Consider the following 23,529-nt stretch of genomic DNA (forward strand, 5'->3'; position numbering starts at 1 on the left):
AGTGTCGCATTTTGTCGTTTTCTCGAAGACGGGTCCCTGTCTTCCTCCCTTCCCCTACACTATAAGTGATATCACATTAACCCGAGCAGATTCTTACAAATATCTTGGAATCCACCTTTCCTCCAACCTAACTTGAAACGAGCACATCAACCACATAATACCTAACGCATCTCGCTCCCTAGGCTTTGTTAGACGCACCCTCAGGTTGGCGCCCTCCATCTTAAGCTCCTGACCTTCATGGCTCTTGTACGAAGCAAGCTGGAATATGCATCGCCTATTTCGGACCCTCCCTAAAAGTATCTCTGCGACGCCATAGAAGCCATCCAGAATCGGGCTGCCCCCTTTCATTTCCTACGACTACTAATTCAATACCTCTGTAACCGCATTAAAATCATATCTTAATCTCGACTCACTCAAACATCGTCGCCGTCTTGCCAAGTTAGCCCTCTTCCATAGGTTCTTTTTCATCTTGCCACCGCACCAATCGCCCATCACCCGCTCAATTGTCATTTTTCCTCGCATCGACCACACTAATAAGGTCACATGCTTTCATTGTAATACCAATGCATTATTCAGATCATTCTTTTGTTCAACTGCATCGAATGGAACAACCTACCATCACCTCTCGCAACTATTATCGACCATACAGTATTTTGTAACACCCTCTCCCGTTCACTCCACCCACAAGACCACAACGCTTATATGTCAGTTGGTATGAAATTTTTCTCCTCTCCCTTATCATATTTGTTAATTATCTGTACTTATGTGAACGAACTCCCTGTGTCATGCTTGAATACTTGTTTTCATATAAGTTTGTACTGTCGTCGTTTCTTTATTTTCCTGTTTACGTACTGCTAATTGTGTTGTTCTTTTTTGCTTGCTTGTTTCTTTCTATCAAGTTGCTGTAAATGTATCTTACGCTCCAGTTCCCACCCCCCATGTAATGTCCTCCGGACCCTTGGGGTTCTCGAAATAAATAAATAAATATGGATGTTATACTAGAGCGTGCAAGTAGCGTCTGATGTAGGTCCACGGTCTCGTCATGATACAGTGAGGAATACTCCGACACACTTGATTGAAAGCATTGCTGCGAGTTAGCTTGTTTCCCGACTGATTGTGCGTTGAACTGAACTTGCATTTTTGTAAAACAACTTCAATATAATGCAGTCGTAGAGAGATAGTTTCCTTGGTTTTGTGGCATATTGCGCTCAATTCATCTGCTTTCTCTTGGGCCCCGTATGGGCTATCGCGGCCTCAATGGGGGGGGGGGGATATGTTTATTATATAAAAAAAATTAAGAGGGAAAGGTTAGCCACCGGGGTTCCTGACACATGGTTTGGGAAACACTGAGGCATACTGTATATTGTTACATGTGACATGTTATAGTGTACTGAAGCCAGCTTCACTGTTGTATTGTTTCTTGGCATGGTTACTTCTTCAACGTTACTTGAATGAGGAATGCGGAGAATGAGGAAATGTATGCCTTGCATGCTCTGAATGTTCTCTAATTGCTGACCCCTGCTGTTGGGCTAAAATCAAGCAAATACACAAAAAGATTAACAAATGCAGAACAGGAGACAGAAACACGGACACAATGACATGACTGAGATCATGATATGCTGTCAATTTTTTTCTGTGTCTCTGGTTCTACATCTTAGGAACATCTGCCACATTGCCAGCACCCTTTCCCTCTGGCTACGAAGAGAGCCTCTGTGTAATAAAAATGCAGGTTCTCGAATGCATGTAAACAGTGCTTACATTTTTTGGGATCTTCGCTCATCTAATGTTTATGGCAGAAAATGCTCCTCTAGTTCACATGGCATACTGAATATGAGTGTGCTCCACAGCCACGAACTACGTTGTAAATTAGCACTGCAGTATGTTTATTGGCACACACGAAATTACCCTTCATAAGTGCATCATGCAAGCTCATTGATTCTGATGCTAATTGCTCATGAAATAACATGGGGTGGGGTGAAAGACACTGGAATCACATGTTGCGTCACTAGCAGTGCCGTACTCACTCAGCAGTGACATCACAAGCAGTGATTTTTCACTGAAGCCTGCAACTCAACGATGTAATTCACATCTTGATTGCAGAAAAAGTAAGCACATGGTTATTATTACTTGGTATACATTTGAAACTTGTTAATGTGATGACGGTCTTTCTCGTTGATTTTGGCAATGAAACCATTTTAGCATAAAAAAACACCTGTCAAGGTGTAAGCTATGAAAAGTAGTAAATTGAGTGAGGCATTTTAAATTGCCTTTTTTCCTTTATATTTTCAATGCTGACATACAACAGCTTGTGTAACTGTCAATCTGGGCTATTCCAGCCAAAACCAGCCAGAGATGTAGCTTGACTCTCTTAAATATCACTGAAAAAAATTTTGTGCATTTTTTAGACGATGCATATATCGAATGTAAATCATCATTTTGTTTTCTTGAACAATGGGGGCACATTAAACTGTGCCGAAATATGAAGATGTCCCTTACGAGCTTCCCTCTGACATCTACATATACATCATTTGTGCGCTTTCCTTGCCTGGTATTAGAGGAGAAGCACGGGTCTGCCATCCCAAAGGGCATGTAGAACGAGAATAAATCTGGTGACGTGGTGAGAACTCAAGAGCGGAGCACATTTTGGGTCAAGTTTACGATAAATTTCTGACAAATTAGCATTCTTGAAGGAGCCCCAGATTATTTATGCTTGTACCTGACCTTGTGATTAGCTTCACATAAAAATATCAAGCTGATCTATATCCATTGTTTAACCAAGTGTTTGAGAATATCAAGCACTTGCAAAAAATTACTTTTTTTCAGATAGTATATTCACATATAGGTCGTCTAAAAGAAATCTTCCCTTATTTGTATAACTAGTCCTCTCATGCAACATATTGAAAATCTACAGGTTTATTTTTCTTTAAAAAAATAAAAAAATTGTCACCATGATGTGCTGCAGCTTGTTCGTCATTTGAGGCCATCTAGGAAGTAAAAAAAATAATAAGGTGCCTTTGTGGCTCTCTCCTGCGAAAATCGACACTCTGCTTTTCCATTTTGAGAACCTACAGTTGTATTTGTTCTTACGCAAGAAAAATGTTTCGTCAGCTCATTCATATCCCATCTGTATGACGCTATAGCACACTTTGAACAAATTTTGCATTCAACTGTTCTGCCCAGTTCTACAGATTAGTTAAAGTTGCTGCGTCATAACAGATTTGTCAACATTTATGATTGTTTTCACATACCTGAAGTCATCTGAAAAGTGAACAAATCTCATCATTTCAAGGGCATACCCTCTTCTATAGCATGTTCAGAATCTGCTGGCATGTGTTTTCTGTAGACCTTATAGCATCAGCTGACCATATTGGCTCAGATCATGTCAGAATGCGACGTAACAGCTTGTGGAAACAATTTATTATGATATCGTGTGCCCTTCAACCACAACAGAAAAAAAGCCCACAGTCTTTCTTTCAGTGGAAATAGGTGTTTTTGCTGCATTCACAGAAAGTGGCTCAAAGTAATAGTACCTCCTTGTGGCCTGGGTGGAGCATGCCTCACTGTGCTTTATGTCCAGTAATTTCTTCTCCAACCGTATCTCTTTGGCAGTGAGCCACAACGTATGCAGTCTTCAAGCTTTCTTTCACCAGGAAGAACAGCTTACAGCTCTGCAGGCATCAGAATACCTGCACGCAATAGGGGGCTGCAGTCTAGCCCTATATGTGCCAACGTTTTAAATGGTACTGCGAACACAGTCATAGTACCCTTTATCACGGCACAAAGCAATTATGTCAAAGTCATGCTTGTGGAGGCAAAGCCATGCTTGCCAAAGCCAAAGAGGTAAAGTGATGCTTATGGGGGGTTTTATTATGGCCTGCTGCTCAGTGTATGCCTGCTGTTTTTAGCTGGAACAAACCAATAAAAAAAATCTGAGGAAAGAAATATGCCACCTTCAGTTGCCATCGACCAAGCAAACTAAGTCAATGATGGTGGTTGTTATTCACTCTGCTATGTGATTGTGTTCATGTTAATTCACCTGTTTGGTACTGTGGTACCAGCTAGCTTCCTTGTAGTGCAACATATATGTGACTGCATTGAGGACAAAGAGGAGGAATTAGCTAGTCTAGCGTAGGAGCTCTCACACTGGCATAGCTGGTCAAAAAGAAAATGTGGGCCATACATCACATAAAACACAAATACCAGTATACTTTCAGCAACTACTGGTTAATTTCTAGTAGGTGCGGTGCATATAGCGTGTCCATGGACTGATTTTTTATTCTTAGAGAAATCATATTTTTGCAGTTATATTGGATGACAACATGTTCTACATCCGAAGTGGATGTACTAATTAGGTCTCGTTGAATTATTGGAAATACAAGGTCGGTGCAAATGCAACGTCGGTTTCCCTATGTGCCGCTATAGTTTTCAAAAGTATGCTCGTGACCATTTAGTGCGAGGACATGGCCCCGAAATAATGGTTGTGTGAGAGTAAGTCTCGGAGCGTTCTTTTTGCCTTTTCACTTGAACGTGAGGAAGAAACAACGCTGCAGAACTGCAAGCAGCACATTTAATGTAATGTCGTGCAGGATGCAAGTTTTACAGCGATTTCATATTTCGGCACAATATTTATAAGCTGTAAAAATAGGTGCAAGGATACTATACAATGAAGTAGCTGGTACCGTAAATTTTAGACCTCTTCTTGGCGTGGGTGCTTGGCATAAAGAGTGACCTACTAATAAACGTACTTAGGGATTTCTGAATGTGAAGATCATAGGAGACAAATGAAGGCAAACAAATACAACAGAGGATGCCATTCATTTCTCGCACTTCTGATTTCAGTTACTTATGGCGCTTGGTTTTCTTCAGTTCCGACATTTGATAACCAGAATTTGCACTGTATATCCACGCGAATAAATAAGATGCAAAAATTTCTGTGAGAAAATTACATGGTTTTTAAGACCTTGAAAATGGCATTCTTCGGTTCCAGGGTATTCAAAGACCAGTGAAAACAAAGTGCTTGAAGTATTATGTCTAGATACATCTTTTGCAGCTTTTGTATGGCAAATCGTTGTCTAGGAAGGTGCGCGAATCAACGTGGATGTTCCTGAAATTAGAATCTTATTTCGTTACACTTTGAGATTACCGTATGCTGGTTAAAAAAATTAGGGCACCTCTGCTGACTCAAGTTATTCACCGAGAGAAAATAGTTTTTTCTTGCAAACAAACAAACAATTTATTCACATTCACATGCAGCTTATTTGCAGAAACGCATTTCGAGAGTCTGTCCAGTACCTGTTCCCTGCGTTTATCAGAACGTAGGCTCACAAGGAAAACCACAGGCAGGTTCTGATTTCACGGTTCTACGGTTCTGAGGCTGGAACACACAGAAACACATACAGACGGACAAACACATCCACACGGTATCGGAATCAGGCTTTTTCGTCGATCCTCACTTTTCAACTCTACGATTTCACAACCAAGGCAGCCCTGCAGGAGAATGGCGATGTTCGCGACAATGTTCATAATATAGCAGGTGTCCACCATAGCTGGAACCAACACCCTGAACTCATTTGGTGACACGACACGAATTCAGAGTTCGACATACTCAAATTTAACAGGCGAGCAGCAGAACAAATTATTAAAGGGACCGAAAAGTGAATATAAACCTATCGAAACTTTATGTTCAGCGGAAAGCTTGAACCTTCAAAAGTTCAAATATCAAATAACTCCGCTGAAATCGCTGTAGTTTTTCTGAATTTTCCATAATTGCATGTCCAGAGACCTAGTAGGAAACCGAGCAGTCTGTCAACAATTGCATGACCCCCCCGCCATCTGTCGAGGACGCATGTAATACGCGCACTTCCGGGCGCTAATCCGGTGAAAACGAAAATGGCAGTGGGCATTTGTGACCACTTTCTACTTCGAGAATGTCGAGCCTCTTGAACATGAATGCGCTGAAATTCCGCATTCGAGAACTGTCGCTCACACAGAACTGTTGTTCGTGCGTTAGCGTGCTGGAAAGTGTGTTCTTTGCAGCAGAAGATTCCTCGTCCACAGATTAATCGGAGTCACATTCGTCCTCAGCAGTAGCTCACCGTGCCGCGAACATGGACTGCTTTGTGAAATTTCCATGTATCAAAAGAGAAGCACTTGTGTAAGCCAAAACAAGCGCTGTTTTTTCGTCGTGCAGGTGTTCATGCGTGAAATGCAAACCGACGGATACTAAGGATGGATACTGCGGTTTTTGCTCCCGAGAGGTAGAGAATGCGTGTGAAAAGCAGACAGACGATTCCATCAGAACTAACGAATATTTCGAAATACTGTGCCTTGACACCGATGTACTGCAAGTGTCTTTTACATACATCCGAGAAACCTAAGAGTATGGCAACATACACGGCAGCGCCGTGTGGTCTTTACGCGCTACTTAAACGGCAAACTGGACGGAAAACCCTTATTTCTGCAGGAAATTCCGTTATACCACCTGTCGGCCATTCACAAGAAGGATATGGGGTGCTCCGAGAAAATACAATAGAAAGTACTCCACTGGACCTTGATCTGCGTCATGCATGCTATTAGGGATGCTTTCCCATCAGTGCGCTGACCTGTAGAAATGTTGTCAGCATATTTTCATTTCTTGTTTGCTGCAAGTTTTTCTCATTGCTTTTTCTTTGCTGTCACAGCATATTATAATTACTAGTTTGTTCCTTGAGGGTTAAGTAACCTGTGGGCATAGATGTATTTGTAGGTTATACTCATGTCTCAATTGTATATGTGAGGAGTAAGTAAGATAATTTTCATCAGTGTCATTCAGCTAAACTGTGTTCATAACCTTTTAGTATACTTCTTAGTGACCACGTTTCCAAATGTCAACTAATAATTGAACCAAGATTGGGATTTAACACTTAATTAACTCTGTTTTGCTAAACGGAGTACTTGTAACTGATTCATTATCATGTCACCAACCAAAATTTTGTAAAGAAGGACTTGAGGGCTGACTTCAAGTATTATAAACCCTTGATCTGGGTTCAAAGTTAACCATGCACCATTGGTGTGCATAGTACTCCAAAATGGCTAGATAATTTATTGCATAAGTTCTCCGTTACTGTAATTGAGATGTACTTTGGTAAAGTACTTTTGACAGCCCTGCGAATTGAAACTGGCTTCAGTGTACACTACAAATGCATCGTAACATTTAATTGAAATATAATATAAGAGCAGAAGCAACATTTTTTCACAACTCAAACTATATCTTTCTTTTTTATTGTCCAGGGATTTAGGAAACAGAGTAGGACTTCCTGCCCTCTGATGTTTTGACGTGCTTGATAGAGTCGTAAAACCTGCAACAAAATAAACAAGAGAAGTATAAACAGTTTCGTCTTTCCCTTTTGAATTTAACAAGCTAGTTATATTTTACCATTTGTTCACTTTTGTATTCTCTGTTGGTGAAAAGGTTACAGGAACAATCATGCTGCAGATCAAGCAATGACCTGTCATCTTGATGAAGATCAGAACACTTCTTGAGGCGTGGTAAGTGAGACAAAAGAAATGTACAATGAAGGTTGTACAAAAACAGCAAATCTCCGTCGACTGAAACTTTATATATGTGGATGTTACCACATCGTGTACTTTCCATCCAAAAGTAGGACTAGGCAAGGTTGTTTGGTAGGTTGTTGGCATGTTGATGTGCTATACCGTTACAGCACATCAATATAGATGAGGGGCAAACACAGTAGACAGCGTGATGACTATAAACCCAAGTGAAGATTTATTCAACAGAACAAGAAACCGAAAGCATGAGTATAGAGAAAGGCAGTGCCCATGCAGTATATGGTGAATCACATTAATCTCTGAGAAGGTAGGATCGGAAGAACAATAAAGAGAAATGACAGTTCCGTCCGAGATAGGGGAACTCTGCAAATTTAGGACCAATATCATGTGGTAACTTTGCATGGCTCACTGCAGCTCTGACACACATTGAACAATTCCAGTAGTGGGGCTTCAAAGACAATGAACGTTTGCTGTTTCACTGGGCATTCAAGTGTAGAGGATGCATCTCTAGAAAATTAATTAGCATTCCTTAGTCATAAAGTCATAACTACATCTCAACAGGAAGTATTCTTGTACCCTTCAAAGAAGCTAGTAGTTCTCATCGGTCTCTTCTCCTCTTGTTGACGTCATACTAATGTTCTGCACCCGTCCAAAGACTGAAAAAAATGCCACAAAGTCTGCAACACGTAACAAATCTAGTGCTTCCATCTGTGGACTTTGCATACCTGCTTTCAGCTATTTCTGTGATGTCAACTTGAGTGCCTGGATCACACACACACGAAGCAGTCTTGCGCCACTTCAACACTGGAAGGCCCCTAAAATTAAATTTGTTGATGTTGACAATGTTGAGTACAGGACAAGTACGGATAACGTGAGTTAAATGGAATACGTCGTCGCTATATTATAAGTTATACATGTGTGACGCCTGTACATACCTAAGTCGTTGTGTTGAACTCGTCACCTCGGTGAAGCAAAATCACTAGGTACTGAGCATCAGTGTGCTTCGGATGTCTTCGCAATTCGCCTTCTACGGCATATTCGTAGTCATCGGCAGCAAAATGAGCTCAGCACACACGACACGACTGCTACATCTAATAACCGAGTGTTTCGAACCAGATTCGTTTCGCGCACTCTGCTGTTGAATCTTGTGGTAGAAAACGCCCGCCGCCGATGGTGAATGAACATGATTTTTGCATCCCCGAACACCAAAACTACACCAGGCATATGTAGGTCTCTCGAATAACTGGTACAACAACCACGAACATGTCATTCACTTCTCTTCGCGCGACCAACACGACCACCCACGACGTAAACAATAAACGCGATAACACAGACGGCCTTGCAGATGGCGCGGCGAATCGTAGCTCGGAGCGGCGAGGTAGCTGAATGCTTTATTAGCATAAAAGCTATGGAAGTGAGCGTCATTTTTAAAATGGTGTTTAGCTGTAAGATAATGTGCGTCAGCTTTGTTCTCTACAGAATTAACTCTCACGTGGTAAGGGTTGACCAATCCTTGGGAGCCCTGGACCTGAAACCCAAGTTGCTCTTTCTCTCCGTTCGCTGGCAGCACCGTCCATGTTCCGGCAATCTTCAAAATATTTATACGTAAAAAATATGCCGAATTGAGAAGTAATGCTTTCTGTATCTTCTCAAACAACGATGTTGTGCACGACAGTGGGCAGAAATATGGGGGTTATTTTTCATTTTTCGGTCCGTTTAACTGCAGTGTCAACAGAATCCTGATAGCCGGCGGAGAATACAGTAAACGATTCGTCCAGACTCGGTACTCTCGTTCCCAGCCCACCGCAAAAAGCCTCACCCTGCGGGGAACTATTTTGAGATGTGGGAGCCAAAAGCCTTCGCTGCTCTGAGGCTGTCGTGCCTGTCGACCAATCAGAGACGATTTATTTTGAAAGTTTGAATCTGAAGCGTTTGTATCACAAAAGTTTATTTTTACGGCTTTATCTTTACACCGTTGATTTTTTCGTGATTTATTTCGAGGAGTTTATTCTCGAAGTTTATTTTGCGAAGTGTAAACCAGAGTGATCCCGGTTTGTGAGGTCGGTGTTAACTTTCATGACAGTTTCAAACAGTTTCCCACCACTTGTCCTAGCAATGCGCAACTTTGCATCCCAAGCGAGTGGATCATTTGCTGCATGTTCTTCTGTGTCATATGTATACGTTGCACAATCATCTAAAGTCTTCTGCAGATGAGTATTCGTATGAAGTAGGGTATCAATCATACATCGATAGGAGTTCAAACGGTTACTGCTCGCAAGACGTTGATTCAAGTGAATGGTTACATATTTAAATAAAGTGGCACCCAAGTTATTGACTGGGAATACAGTGCCCTCAGTGATACCTTCCGCTCTTCGGGTAATTGGTTCACTCCCATCCGACCTCAATATCTGCATAGTTATATTAAAATACAGTGATGATAAATCGAGATACAAGTCTGAGAGATTTGTTATGTTCCATTCGATCGTCAATTCTCCTCCGCTGATTGTACAAGCAGGATAATAAACTTGCCTCTCGCGTGATTCTATTGAAACTTGGGTAGGAGGTATGTTGAATAACTCACACTCCCCCATTCAAAGCCAGCTGGGACTGTGCGTGTACAACATTGACCTGCGATATCTTTGCAAATGAAAGGGCACAATGCTTTCCTCATAGCTTTATTTGTTAGCATCTTACCTGAGCCCCCCCCAAAAGACTCTTTTTTTTCTTCCAATCTCCTAACCATTTGACGTTGTCCTCACAACCCAACCCTACCTGGGCCACCTGTTTTTCGGAATGCGATGCCAATTGCGATTTGAAGCATTGTCCACCTCACTTTCTACAAGTGAAAGGTAACCCATTGTGCGACTTCTAACCCCGCTTGGCCGCTGATGCACACTTTTAACCCTCCCCGCTGACCACATTTCTCGGAATGCGATCCCGTCCATGATTGGAAGCATTGTTCCCCAATCCCCTTACACTTTGACATTGTCCTCACAACCCAACCCTACCTGGGCCACCTGTTTTTCGGAATGTGACTCTCGATCGCGATTCGAAGCATTGTCCACCTGGTGAAAGGCGACCCATTGTCCGACTTCTAACCCCGGTTGGGCGCTGATGCACGCTTTTAACCCCCCAGCTGACCACATTTCTCGAAATGCGATCCCGTCCGCGATTGGAAGCATTGTCCTCCAATCCTCTTACCCTTTGCCATTGTCCTCACAACCCTACCGGGGCCACCTGTTTTTTTTTCAGAATGCGACCCTATTCCCAACCTAGGTAGTTGGAATGTGTACCTTCAATGAACATAACCAAATGTGATGTTGAATTCTTTTTAAAAATCCTGCAGTGCGTGTTCCAAAGTCGATATCACAACAACTTCCTTACACAGCTCAATAGTGCTTCTGGAAGTAATATGAATAGTAGCATCGTTAGTCCGTGGAACGTTGTAGAATACATCAGAGATGGAAAGTTCATGCTGGCCAACTTCATATTGTTCATTCAGTTGTAGTGGTGCACTCAGAGAAAGTGTAAAGTCATTGAGGCTGTTGTTTGGGTGCATATCCATGCAATCATTGGATAGGAGATACATGTAAAAATCAGAGCTTTGCGACAACTTGGATGGGAACCCAGGAATTAAATGAGTCATCATAACCTAACCATTTCGCTTTATAATGTGGGACACCGTTTATTTTCTTTCGACGTACTATGCGTTCAATTGGGTACGGGTCGTCTTCCCCTTTCACTACACGTTGCAATTCATTCGCGTAGTAAGTTGCATCGTCTTTGACCCCTTCTGGACCAGCTGTGTAAAACACTGGTGGATCCGAGTTCTTGTATGTCAAAAGTTCATCTATTCATGAGAACACGCACCTAGTCACCAACGTTCAATGGTAAGTTTTTGATTTGTTTTCATTTTTACTGTGAAGTCTATTGAATAGTTCAATCTCATTATTTTTATCGCCGTCATTCGGGGCCATCTTGATAGTCGAGTGATATGACGAATTGTAGTTGGTGATGATCTCTGGGAGAACTGCAATGTACTTGTGATGACCTTTACTGGCGAAATAAAGACAAAGTCTATCTTTAATAGTCTTAATCGAACGCTTGACGACCGCGGACTTGAATAGAGAAAATGAGCTGAATAAATGTATTGAGTGACGTTTACACCATGTTTTCACATGTTTGTTGTAGAACTCTCTCCCTCTATCCACTTGCAACAGATTCGGATAGTTCTTATGGCGGTACAACTTGATCAAGCCTTACTTCACACCTTCACCACGCTTGGTCTTAATGGATGTAGGCATGAGTCGCCTTGATAAGCAATCTATCACAACGAGTATGAAAGAAAATCCTTTATTTTGTTTCTTGTACTGCAGGAATGAAATCAGGTCTGCTTGATGAAGATTATCGATGTGCAGTGAGATGGTCTTTCTCCTCTTAAATCTACGTCTTCCTTCTTTGTAAAGTGTGTAGACGTCATTTCGCTGTAGTTCCTTCCCCAGGCAAAAATCTGGAGTGGGACCACTTCAAAGTGGATTATCGGACAGGAACCACTTTGAAAAGGGGACCAGTTCCCGAATGGTCCCCTTAAAGTGGGACCACTTACCGAATGGTCCCCTACTCAAAGTGGTTCCTGTCCGATAATCCACTTTGAAGTGGTCCCAGTTACCGAATGGTCCCATTTTCAAAGTGGTTCCTGTCCGATAATCCACTCTGAAGTGGTCCCATTTTTGAATGGTCCCCTCTGCTAGGGGTCTGCCGCTTGACCATCCTAGCAGCTGGGATCATGATGGAAATGTGTGCGTATTAAAGCAGACTCACTTTAAAGCAAATGAACTGTTTATTTCTAAACAGTGTACTGCATACAACTAAACACTTCAGCATGTCTTGACTATAATGTATGAACAAACTTACACTGGTCACTGCCACAGATAAAGCGAGAAGCTTTTTAACAGAATATATATCAAAATATATTCAAAGAAACAGCACTTCTTGGCTGGGTACTGTATCCATGTGTGTCCATGTACATAACTGGCTGCTGCCATGCATAGAGTGAGATGTTTTTTGAAAGCATAACAAAAATGAAATGAAACATTCAACACATCTTGACTAGGTGTCGTATCTATGCGCTTGCTTGCTACATCACTGGCTAACGCCATGCATAAATTTAGATATTTCTAACAGGATAACAAAAATGTAATGAAACATTCAGCATGTCTTGACTAGATGTTGTATATGTGCGTTCTTTACACATAAATGGCTGTTGATGCACACAGGGTGAAATGTTCTTTAACATCATAACAAATATGTAATGTAACACTAAATCTAAGAGATTGCTTGTACAGTGCTGGACGAAAGTTTACGAAACATCCTCTGGCACATTCCTTCGTCGGATTGACACGTTAGCAGCAAATGGTACTGTACGGACATGCAAACAGGTGACTGGGTTATCTAGGCACATGTCTGTAAGTCAATACGACCCCATTCACTGCCAGCCTGTCGTTCTGAGGAAGGAGTGCGCCGGAGCGTGTTCCGTAAACTTTTGTCCAGCACTGTGCATCACTGGCTACTGCCATGCATAAGAAAATGTAATGAAACATTCAGCTCGTCTTGACTAGATGTTGTATATTTCTTTACTTTGTTGTATATATAGACTTTTTCTTATCACAGCATGACCCATATACAATGAAACATTTGACACGTTTGCTTTACATGTTGTATCATGGTGTGTGCTTACAGCACAACTCTCTCTCGCTACTGCCCGGCATACAGTGAGATATTCCTTTTAAATTTCCTAACATGTGTTGGCACATGCGTTGGGAGTGTTTTATAATGAGCCACCATCAAAGAGGAAACGGAAAGCCAGAACACTCCAGAGCAAAAATATGAATGCGACCTGCACGCAGGAGGACATTGTGGTGCCACTCTGAGCTGTCATCTGTTGCCAGTCCCTGTCTTTACCATAGACCGGCACACAAATGTGGGAAGTCCTTTTTGCACAGAGGCTTGTCACCACAAACTATTTGTGTTACACAATATGCAGGTCATAATTTCCATTAAGGTTCTTTTCACGGCCAATTTCAATGGAGAACCTGATCTACAGGGTGAATTTAGCAAGGGTTACACGTTTCGATCGAGCCATAAAAATACAAGATGACGTCACTGGCGCTTCAAACTTTGCACACTGATAGTCATTCTCCAGAAGTTTTATCATTAATTTTTCTCCTATCACTTTAGAAACAAGCAAACTCATGCCCCACGCATTTCCTATGGCCTATACCGCCCGCAAACTGCCATTTTTTTCCTCTGTCTGCTCACATTCACATCAAGTATAGGCGGCGCTGCCTGGACACAAAGAAAACCACAACCTATTGAACAACCCAGATGGACCAGATGCAGTTTCGAGGTAGCGCCACCGATACGTGGGAATGTGAACGTGAAGCAGACAGAGCAAAACATAGCGGTTTGTGGGAGGTATACACTATAGGAAATGCATGGGGTGAAAATTTGCTTCCCTTTTAACTTTTTTTATACAAAGTGACAGCATCAGACAAAAATATGGATAAACTTCAGGTGGATGACTATCAGTCCACACAGTTTGAAGTGCCAGAAACTTCATAATCTACTTTTACGACACGATCAAAATGTGTAACTTTGCTAAATTAACCCTGTAATAATCAAATAATTCCTTCAAGCCTAATCACTTAGCTTCCATCTAAATGGGCCATGAAATGATGCTTGATATAAATTAAGACCTTCATAACACGTGTCATAAATAATTGTGGTCAGAAGCCTCCACAAGCAACCCACTTTCCAAATTTCTCAGCTGGTCTACGGTCAAGACACACACTTGTAAGCAAACAATGGCCGGGAGTAATGCCACAATATTCTCCCTCGTGCAGGCTGCATCCATATGTTTGCTCCCAATTGTTCCAGTTTTGCCCCTTACCAAAACAAAGCATTTAGCACCTTTCAGCATTAAGCTTGCATGTTTTCAGGTGGGCCAACTAGGTGTGCATCCAATGCGTGTACAGGCATTTACAGTGCATCACTCACGAACTGCAGAGAGGAAGGCGACGCTTGGTTGACTTTCTTAAGTCTTGAATTTTCTCCGAAAGAATCACCCCTCTCTTCTCTATGTATGAAGTAACATCAACGGCATTCTGGCTTCCCCAGTATGTCACTGCATCTGAAAATTTGATATAGAAGGTCAACTGAGTAGCCAGAAACACGAGCTCAAATGGTCAGAAAACACCACTTGTTTTAGAATAACACACAGAAGAACAATGCTGAGAAAGGTCTCGAATGCCGCAGAGGAACTGAATCACTCCAGGGATGCTTTTATTGGGATTTCATGCGTTCTCACTATGCAAACACTAAAACGCTATGCAAAGCAGCAAGAATTAAGAGCAAAATAAAAATTAAGGGGATGGTTACACTTGTAACTCAAAATGCTGCATCAGCTATGTGTGCACACACAGCTGTCCGCAATCAACCATGATTAACTGCGGACACATTAAAGTTTATGGACAAATTATCTATGCAAATTCTGGCACGTTTGACCTGATACAGATGAGGCTAGTGTTGCTAATGGATACCCTGCATGGTAGTGAAATACATAACTAAGATATCGCCAAACATGAAAATGAGAAGCGCATAAGAAGCCGAACACATTTGCAGTTCCCATCTTAGTTTGCAGCAACAAAACCAATGTCACCCAACCATCAACTGTTGTCAATCTCGGTTTTATGCGGACGACCACGAGATTTTCGCGGTCTGCCCTGAACAGGTGGCGGTGTAAAAATACAACCAATGAAAAAAATAGTAGAATACTTCCAGTGCTTCTTGCACACGTTCAACTTCATATTTCCTGCATGCATCGGCTGCAAGCACCACATAAAAACAGCAAAACTAATGGTAGACGCTGTATTTCACTGATAATGTCACATCCAAAATAAGGACACATCAGATTTATGCAAGGGATAAAATGACTCAATGCAGCAACCAGTCTGTGTAATTTAGGCAATGATTACGGAATTCCAGAGGGATATGTGTAGGAATAGGATGTGCAAACCGTCACCAACTGAGTATGCCTAAAACCTTTTGGATAAATAAGGTGCATAAAGCAATAAACAGCAGCTTAACTGATGCACATGGTTAGCTGGTAACACATCATTGTACATACCAATAACAAGGGCCACTTTGGTTGGTGTCAGTTCCTTTCTGGCCTGTATGTCAGTGTCACGACTGTCTTTCGGTGCAGTTCTGCCACTGTAAGTGCGTGCAGCAAGGACCTCATTTCCCCAGATGGCTTGTGCCATGTCCTTCATCACCAACGTAGGCCTCTTATTCTTAAAGATCTTTGTAGCTTGGGATTCCGTGAGCACAAAGCCGTTCCTGATGTGAAACTGTAAAGAGGGTGTGAATAAATAAATAAAGACAGGTTTGTGCAAAGTAGAATTACTCCTCATTTACTTACCCTCCCATCATCCAATTTTGTCAGGGGCTTCAGGTGGCTCAAATTTATGTCGAATGTGCCTACAAAAAAAGAAGAAAAGCAAACAAAAAAAAAAGAATCAGAACAAAACCCTGCTATCTAACAATGGGGTTATTGTTATTCCAAGTGGCTAAACAAACTCTATTCATTGGCTTTTTACCAATAAAGGAAGGAGGTCTGTAGGCGAGCTCCATGTAACAGAAACAACCTTGGCAAGTAAAACAAACATCGCAGCTGTCATTTAATTTGAGCTTTTACTGGTGTTGTCATGCAACCCATTCAGGGCAAATGCAGGATCTTTCTGAGAGGGGGGTCCAGCCTTGGCCAGCACAGTAGATACATGTTCTAGATCAATTGAACACTATGTGAAGACGGGAATTTAGAAGGGGGGTGACTACATCCTAACCCCCCTAGATCCACCCGATCCCAATACGACTTAGCTATGATGAAATGAAGTCACAGTGAGAACATCTTCACAATACAGATAGAGTAATGAAAGGATCATATGATGCATGATTAGGTAGACACCCGTGTGCTTGCACATTGCTATCTCGAACGATGATCATCAGCTCATTACCTTCAGCAGAAATTAAGCATGAAATACCAAAAGTCGCTTTTGAATTCTAAGATTCATTTACCTTGTAATTTATTAATATAGGTACCCAGTGACCACATTGCTATGCTGCATGGCTTGTAAGCCAAAAGCCTGTTTTGAGAATTATAGGTCTATAGCCCAGCCAATAGTTTTACTTAGACGATTACTGTCTCTAGAGCCTTTGACATGAGAAATTACAATCCAAACGAACATGCAGTCATTGTGAGAACCAGATACACCTTAGCAAAGGCCAGTAATGGAAGAGCCTCGAAGCGTTCTGACACAGAAAAAATCGAGTTTTGGCGCAGCTTCGCGATCCACTGTCGGAGGGCCCCGTGCGTGTATGGTTACTAATGTATAATGTGGAATGAGTGCTTTCCACATTAATTCCAGTTTCATTGCATCTTGGCCAATTTTCTACTCGACTTAGAGGTGCGAGATCGGGGAGCCAAAAGCCTAGCCTGCTTCTGCGGAGTCTGTGCGTAGCGGGCATGAACTATGTGTCCACATACGCAATGTGTTTCGTTATCTGAGAGCCTAGCAATCCTTAAAGGTAGCAAGTTACAGTGACCGTCACCAGTAGGTCTAAACGATATCGTTAGACACACACCAGGCTACACTTAGGAATCGAAAAGCGGTCTTCATTTCATTTTCTCATGATCCATGCGACCTCATTGGACTATAAAGGAATTGCAGGATCCGCGCTTTGGCACAAATGCAGCAAAAACACCTTCTACAGCGCAGGGTTGCGCAGCAGTTCCATCACTGAAGTCTTTCTGCACAACATCATCTCGTACATGCAGGCTCAGCAATTAATTTTTTTTTGTACAGAAACAATGTTTCAACTGAAGAAAACAGACCAAATGTTTTTTTATAAATATTCATATCACATTTATAAATATGCCCACTGTGTGTGCCAGCTGACACACAAAAAATGTATTACCACAATAATTTACGAGGGAGCACATTGATCACGGCATGCGAGTGCTGCTGGTACAAAAGATTACTTGTATTAAGAGCAATGCTCTGTCAGCAGTACCATGGGGTTGTTCCTTTTCCTTCTTATTCTCCTTTACTGCAATATCAAGCACCACAAGACATTCCTGTCTTAGACAGAATATGAAGCATCCCTAAACTCAGCTCTAACATTCTCACCAATAGACTCAGGCGAAGGTGCTGCAGATACAGTGGTAATGACTTGGCACGCCTGGCTTGGTGGCGACATCAGTGCTGTGAATAATACGATGCAGTTGTAGAAAAGAGTAAATTTGAGAACATTCACAATATATGTAGATGAATCACAAGCAACTCAGCTATGTGAGAAGCAGGATGTAGACAGTTTTGACAAAGTGTGCCAGTAACCCTACAAAATAAGTACCAGTATTTACTCAAGTATTGCATGCACATTTTTACCCCAAAACGATGTCAACAACATTGAACAAGAATCAAAATTTGTGAAAAAGGAAACATTTTCGTGAAAGTTGCTTTTGGATTCTAAGATTCATTTCCGTTATATCTTGATATAGGTACCCAGCAGCCACATTACTACGCTGCATGACTTGCAAAGCCTTTGTTGAGGATTCTATAGTGCTCAACACAGCCCAGTCTATTTCAACAAGTACTCTGCTTCTACAGCCTTTGACATGTAAAAATGCCATCCAAACAATGATGCAATCACCTTATAATGATGAGGCCCATTACAGGAACATGGCTCTGCTTCACAGAGTACCCCTCGGCAAGCCTCCATGAGACAAGCAAGAAACATTATTTTTTGTGAACTATATAGAGGTCTAAAAAAAGGGAACAGATGCTTTTCCAAACGTTGTTTGTTCAATACATAATTCACTTGTTTGAGTCTCATCCTGTCTACTCTGTTGCCCATGTGTGCCTCAACTCCAAGCTCAGGAACATGTCATTACAAGCTCATTGTACTGATGATTTACACATTGGGAAAACAAGCACCCAAATGAATGAAGAGCCACTACATTATTTTGCTGTCTTGTATTGAGGATAAGCTGTAATACCGGTATCTATGTGTCTGTCGTGGCGTAATCGTTCTGACGAAGACAGCTGGGAAGGGGTTTCACCAAAAGGATGTCCCGGTGGTTCTGTCCAAGTATCTGAAACTGCTTTTGTTAGGACTCACGCACAAAAAGACCGGGCTATGCAGCATACAGGTATCATGCACTTCACTTGACTCTTTTGCCTCTTCATCCGAAGCTCCAAATAGCACAGAATCATTCATATCAGTGGCTTGAGACGACCCTGCCAATGACGGTAAAACTTTCAACGGATCACGAGTACTTCGTCAAAAGCTTCTTAAGTCATTAACAATTTACCCGATTGTTCTGAATTGCCTGGGCGCATGGTGAGCTTTGACGCCACAGTTGTCAGCATGCTGTGCACTGCAAAGGAACAAGATTTAGCAAAATGCTATATTAATATCAGGTGCTCCTGTTAGCTTACTTTCTGCGAGTTTGTCTTCAAGCTTGGATTCAAGGAACCTCACGTGCCCCAGAAGCTCAGAATTCTTTTCGCGCTCTGTTTGCAGGTCCCGTTTTAGCCTCTGTGCCTCTTTCTCTGCTTCTTTTACCTGTGATGCTAACACCACGCTTTCATCAGTGCCACTGTCGGTGTCATGGTTCGCTACGGGCCGCTTCTTCAGTCTTGTCTTCTGCAACGGTAAAATGCCACGCAGTTGACATTACGAACTCAAGGGGGACGGGGGAAGCATACCCGGGCTGCCACTGGCGCAGATACGGCACTGTCACATTCCACAGGAGCCAAGCTAGAGCCCTGAAAGCAGCACATCTTGTTCACATCTGCTGGTTTATGGCCAGTAAATTACATACAGAACACCTGTGCCACTGACAGTAGGCATCGTATTCTAACGAAACAGAGTTTCTCAGATGTAGATATTAAGCAATAGGTCAAAGATACACTTTTAATTGAGGTTTGGACTACTTCTGGGACGGCATACTGCACAAATGGCATTGAAACTGCTGAAGTAGTTCACATGCACATTCCAACTAAGTTTTCGGTTAAGTGCTCTTCGTATGAGACATTTTGTAAGTCAACAGAACCGTATGAGCGAGCTCAAAAGTCATAAAAGTAAAACTTACATTTGATCGTGCAGCGTCAGATTTCTTCTTCCCAACCTCAAGAAAGCGTGACAAAACATTATCGTAGGCGTGGAACCGTGCTTCATCCCGGACATGTTTCTTCTTCTTCTTTTGACCCTGAATAAATAGGCAGACGCACGGCCGTAAAGGGAAGAGAAACGTGCACATCCCAAGCCGCGACTCCTTCAAGTTCGTTATTAATAAAACGATTCATAATACCAAGATCACACTTTAATCTGCAGCAGTGCAAACGGCGAGAAAAAGGTAAAACAACCTTGCATTCATGTGTCGTAGTAGCGTCCCCATCGGCGTCTTCTACTTCAGACGCTGCCACTTTTGGTATCCTCAGACGCTTCTTCTGTTGCATTTGTTTGAGCTCCTCTTCAGTTCCTGAGACAAAATACCTGCTGAATGGCAACTAAAGTACCACACTCCGCGCTCATATACCTGCTACCATTAAGACGAGAACCGAATAATGCCCGCTTAGCGTTTCATCCGGATCTTCCCAGTAGGCGGTATACACCTTGTTCGGGTCGAAGCTCGTGGAATTTTCGGGGAAGTCGATAATGTTCTTTACTGGAATTGTGTAATTTCTGTCATCAAACTGACGCAAAAAACGTACTAACGCGAACATTGTGCAGCATGTACTGCAACGAATAACACGCAAACATGTAAGACGCACTCGACGAACGCAAACGACAGTTACACTCCCGCCTCGGTCGCATCAGCTCGACGGGCCTCTGGTGGAATCTGCGCGAAAGTGGCAAAAGGCGAAATTGCGCATTGGCACATATATATCAGGCGTACATACTTTTACATCTTTGAATTTTTCTAACGTTAAATAAAAATTCCGGCAGATCACTATAAGTTGTTGGAAAAGGTAAACGGTGAAACACATCGCTGTCTTTTGTGGTGAGTGCGATCGAACGGCGACGACATCCGTGCCGTTGGCACTCCCCATGTAAAAGCTGCTCTCATTCGGTAGTTGTCTTTGCTTCACTTATAAATTATAAACGATGAGCATTAGATGACACACATATATATATACATATATATGTTGAGATAGCAATGGTCGGCTAGTGGTAGCCCTTTGGCTTTGGCCATTCACCAAGCCAATCGACTCAATAGCCGCTATATAGACAATTCGTTTGCCATACTCGTGTCGTGGACATCGTGTCGGTTCGCTATAACGCGGGAAGGCGATGCTGTTTTTCGGTAGTAGCAACTGAGACATATCTGAACGATGTCCACACAGGGACGTAAGCTTCGTAAGACGTACTTAGAACCAAGTGCCTCAAATGTGCAGATGCCAAGGTCCACGAGGCATGGGCTCGGAAGTTCCCAACCTTCGGCCGCGTCCGGATCAGCATTTGGTTCGCGCTGTTCTGCACAGGTAGGGACTTCATCAGAAGAAAACGCCTCTCCAGACAATGAAGGCATGTCGAGGACACATGAGAACCAACAGAGCAGGTGTCAGTTTGCGCCGCTATTTAGTATACCGCTACAGGAAAATAGCACATTCTCTGTGGGGGATGCTCTCGTTTTGCTTATGGATTTCGTCATAAAGCACCGGTTAACATGGTCAGCATCCGAAGACCTCCTGAAATTGGTGAACAAGTTTATTGGAAAGGACAGCTTGCCCGAGTCTGCATACCTGTTCAAAAAGTTTTGTGGGGCGTCGCCGAGAGACATGACTTTCCACTTTTATTGCAACACTTGTGAAACTATACTGTGCACGACAAGTGGGGACTTAAATGAGAGAAACAACATCGCAGAAACATGTTCTATCTGCAAGGAGCAACACCTTGGCAGGAACTTGATGGCAAAGGGCCACTTCTTTGTAAGTCTGCCCTTGAAGACTCAGTTGGAGTCACTTCTTGCTGATGGGGACTTGTCGCGGCAGTTGAAACAGTCATTAGAAAGGCTAGAAGTGAGTAACGCAGATGAACCTATGCGTGACATCACCGACGGGACCTTCTACAAAGACCAGCGGGCAAAGCTGGGCTGCAACAACTACGACTTTACCCTTACCCTCAACACGGATGGAAGTACCACATTTAAAAGTTCAAATTTCTCCATTTGGCCTGTACAAGTCCTCATAAACGAGCTGCCGCCATACCACCGATGGACAAGTCCTTCAGTGCCGCTTCTATGGTACGGGGATAAGCATCCAAACATGTTTCTTCTGCTTAATGTATTTGCAAGACAGATGGAGGCCCTCGCACAAAATGGAGTACAGTGGAGCAGTGAGGGACAGTGCATCACCTCAAAGGTATAGCACTTCATACAATTGTTCTCTTGAGTGAGAATGAGAGGCTTTTTCTCCAGTGTTCATATATATGCGCTATGTTTCAGGTCTACTGCATTACATGTGTCGCTGATGCACCTGCCAGAGCTGCAATGCTGAATATGGTACAGTTCAATGGCTACTTTTCATGTCCCTGGTGTTTCCATCCTGGGACATGCATTGAGGGTAAGGGCCGATTTCAATTTGAGGTACTCTGATGACTGTTACTTGCCTGGTGTCTCTGGTCCCATACTGGGCACAGAATTGTGGTGCTCTCCTGTTTACTGTACAGTGAGACTTCTGTAAGTTGTACAGGTGATGTGTAGGCAAAAGCTTTTTTAGTTTGGAGGTGTCTAAGTTCCAGTACAGGACCGAAAAATGAAATTTTTGCCTCCATGTGGCCATTCTAGTGCACTCTCTGCAACATTTTCTCATGATAAGGCATTTGGGAAAGAGGCAGTGTTCGTGTCGTCTTAACTGTTGTGTAGCCTCTTCAATCCATGTTTCCCCACAAATTCCATGTAGCCTCATAGGCTTTAGGCAATCTGAACACAACAGTTGATACTAAAGTAATGACAATAACCGGAAATAACCATGTACAACTTAGAAATAACCTGCTTCAGGTTTCAAGGAGAAAAATGCTCAGAAGACTGACCGGACTGGGACGGCATCAAAGAAGCCGAAAACAAAATAAAAAGCTTACCCACTTTTCTCCCGATATGTTCATAGAAATCCTCTCCAACTTACAGAGAGGGAGGTGCCCAACATAGAAAATATACTGTTCGTTTGATAAGAGCCTGCTGGTGCAATGAAATCTTGACACTCAAGTGTCCAGGGTATGGAGATATCTGACTGAAGCAATTCTAGTGTGTTTCTAAATGCTGTCTGCACATGACCTATTCATGATTATTTGTCACATGGACAGGTATGTTCTTATGAGGTATGCGTTTCATATCCATAGTAACAAGACATATTTTATACATTACACTGAAACAATATCTAGAACAGTAAGCCAGGGGCACACTAACAATAATGTGATTTACAACATTTCAGGGTACGTGAAGTTTCCAGTGTCAGAAGGGCCAGCTGCTGAAAGGACAGACCGTTCAATGATTCAGGACATGAGATCAGCTGCATCATCGGGTCAAATTGTGCGCGGCGTAAAGGGGCCGTCACCACTTCTGACAGTACCAGGCATAAGCATTATCCAGAGTGTAGTGCCGGACTATATGCATGCATGTTTACTTGGAACAGTACGACAAATCACAGACCTGTGGTTTCGTGATGTGGGAACAGATTATTACATTGGCGCACCACAGAAAAGACAACTGGTTGATGAAAGACTCCAGAGTTTAAAACCACCGTTGTGCTTTACACGATGCCCAAAATCTGTGAAACAGAGGGGATTTTGGAAAGCAGGGGAGTGGCAATCATGGCTGCTTTACTTTTCTCTTCCTTGTCTTCAGAATATCTTACCCAG

At 42.5% G+C, this 23,529-nt stretch overlaps 1 protein-coding gene across 1 annotated transcript; it reads right to left on the minus strand.

Moving 5' to 3' along the window:
• Nucleotides 1–14,185: 14,185 nt before the first annotated feature.
• LOC135387737 (BEN domain-containing protein 5-like) lies at nt 14,186–19,930 on the minus strand. The gene is made up of 10 exons (XM_064616837.1): nt 19,763–19,930; nt 19,377–19,436; nt 19,107–19,314; nt 18,980–19,045; nt 18,816–18,905; nt 18,665–18,760; nt 17,796–17,870; nt 16,028–16,086; nt 15,734–15,956; nt 14,186–14,737 (listed from the first exon to the last, which is right to left on the minus strand). Exons 1-10 carry the CDS (start codon nt 19,928–19,930, stop codon nt 14,601–14,603), a joined length of 1,182 nt encoding a protein of 393 aa, XP_064472907.1. The 3' UTR covers nt 14,186–14,600.
• Nucleotides 19,931–23,529: the final 3,599 nt, after the last annotated feature.

The sequence above is a fragment of the Ornithodoros turicata genome, chromosome 1 (genome assembly GCF_037126465.1).
Source record: "Ornithodoros turicata isolate Travis chromosome 1, ASM3712646v1, whole genome shotgun sequence".
NCBI classification, from domain to species: Eukaryota; Metazoa; Arthropoda; class Arachnida; order Ixodida; family Argasidae; genus Ornithodoros; species Ornithodoros turicata.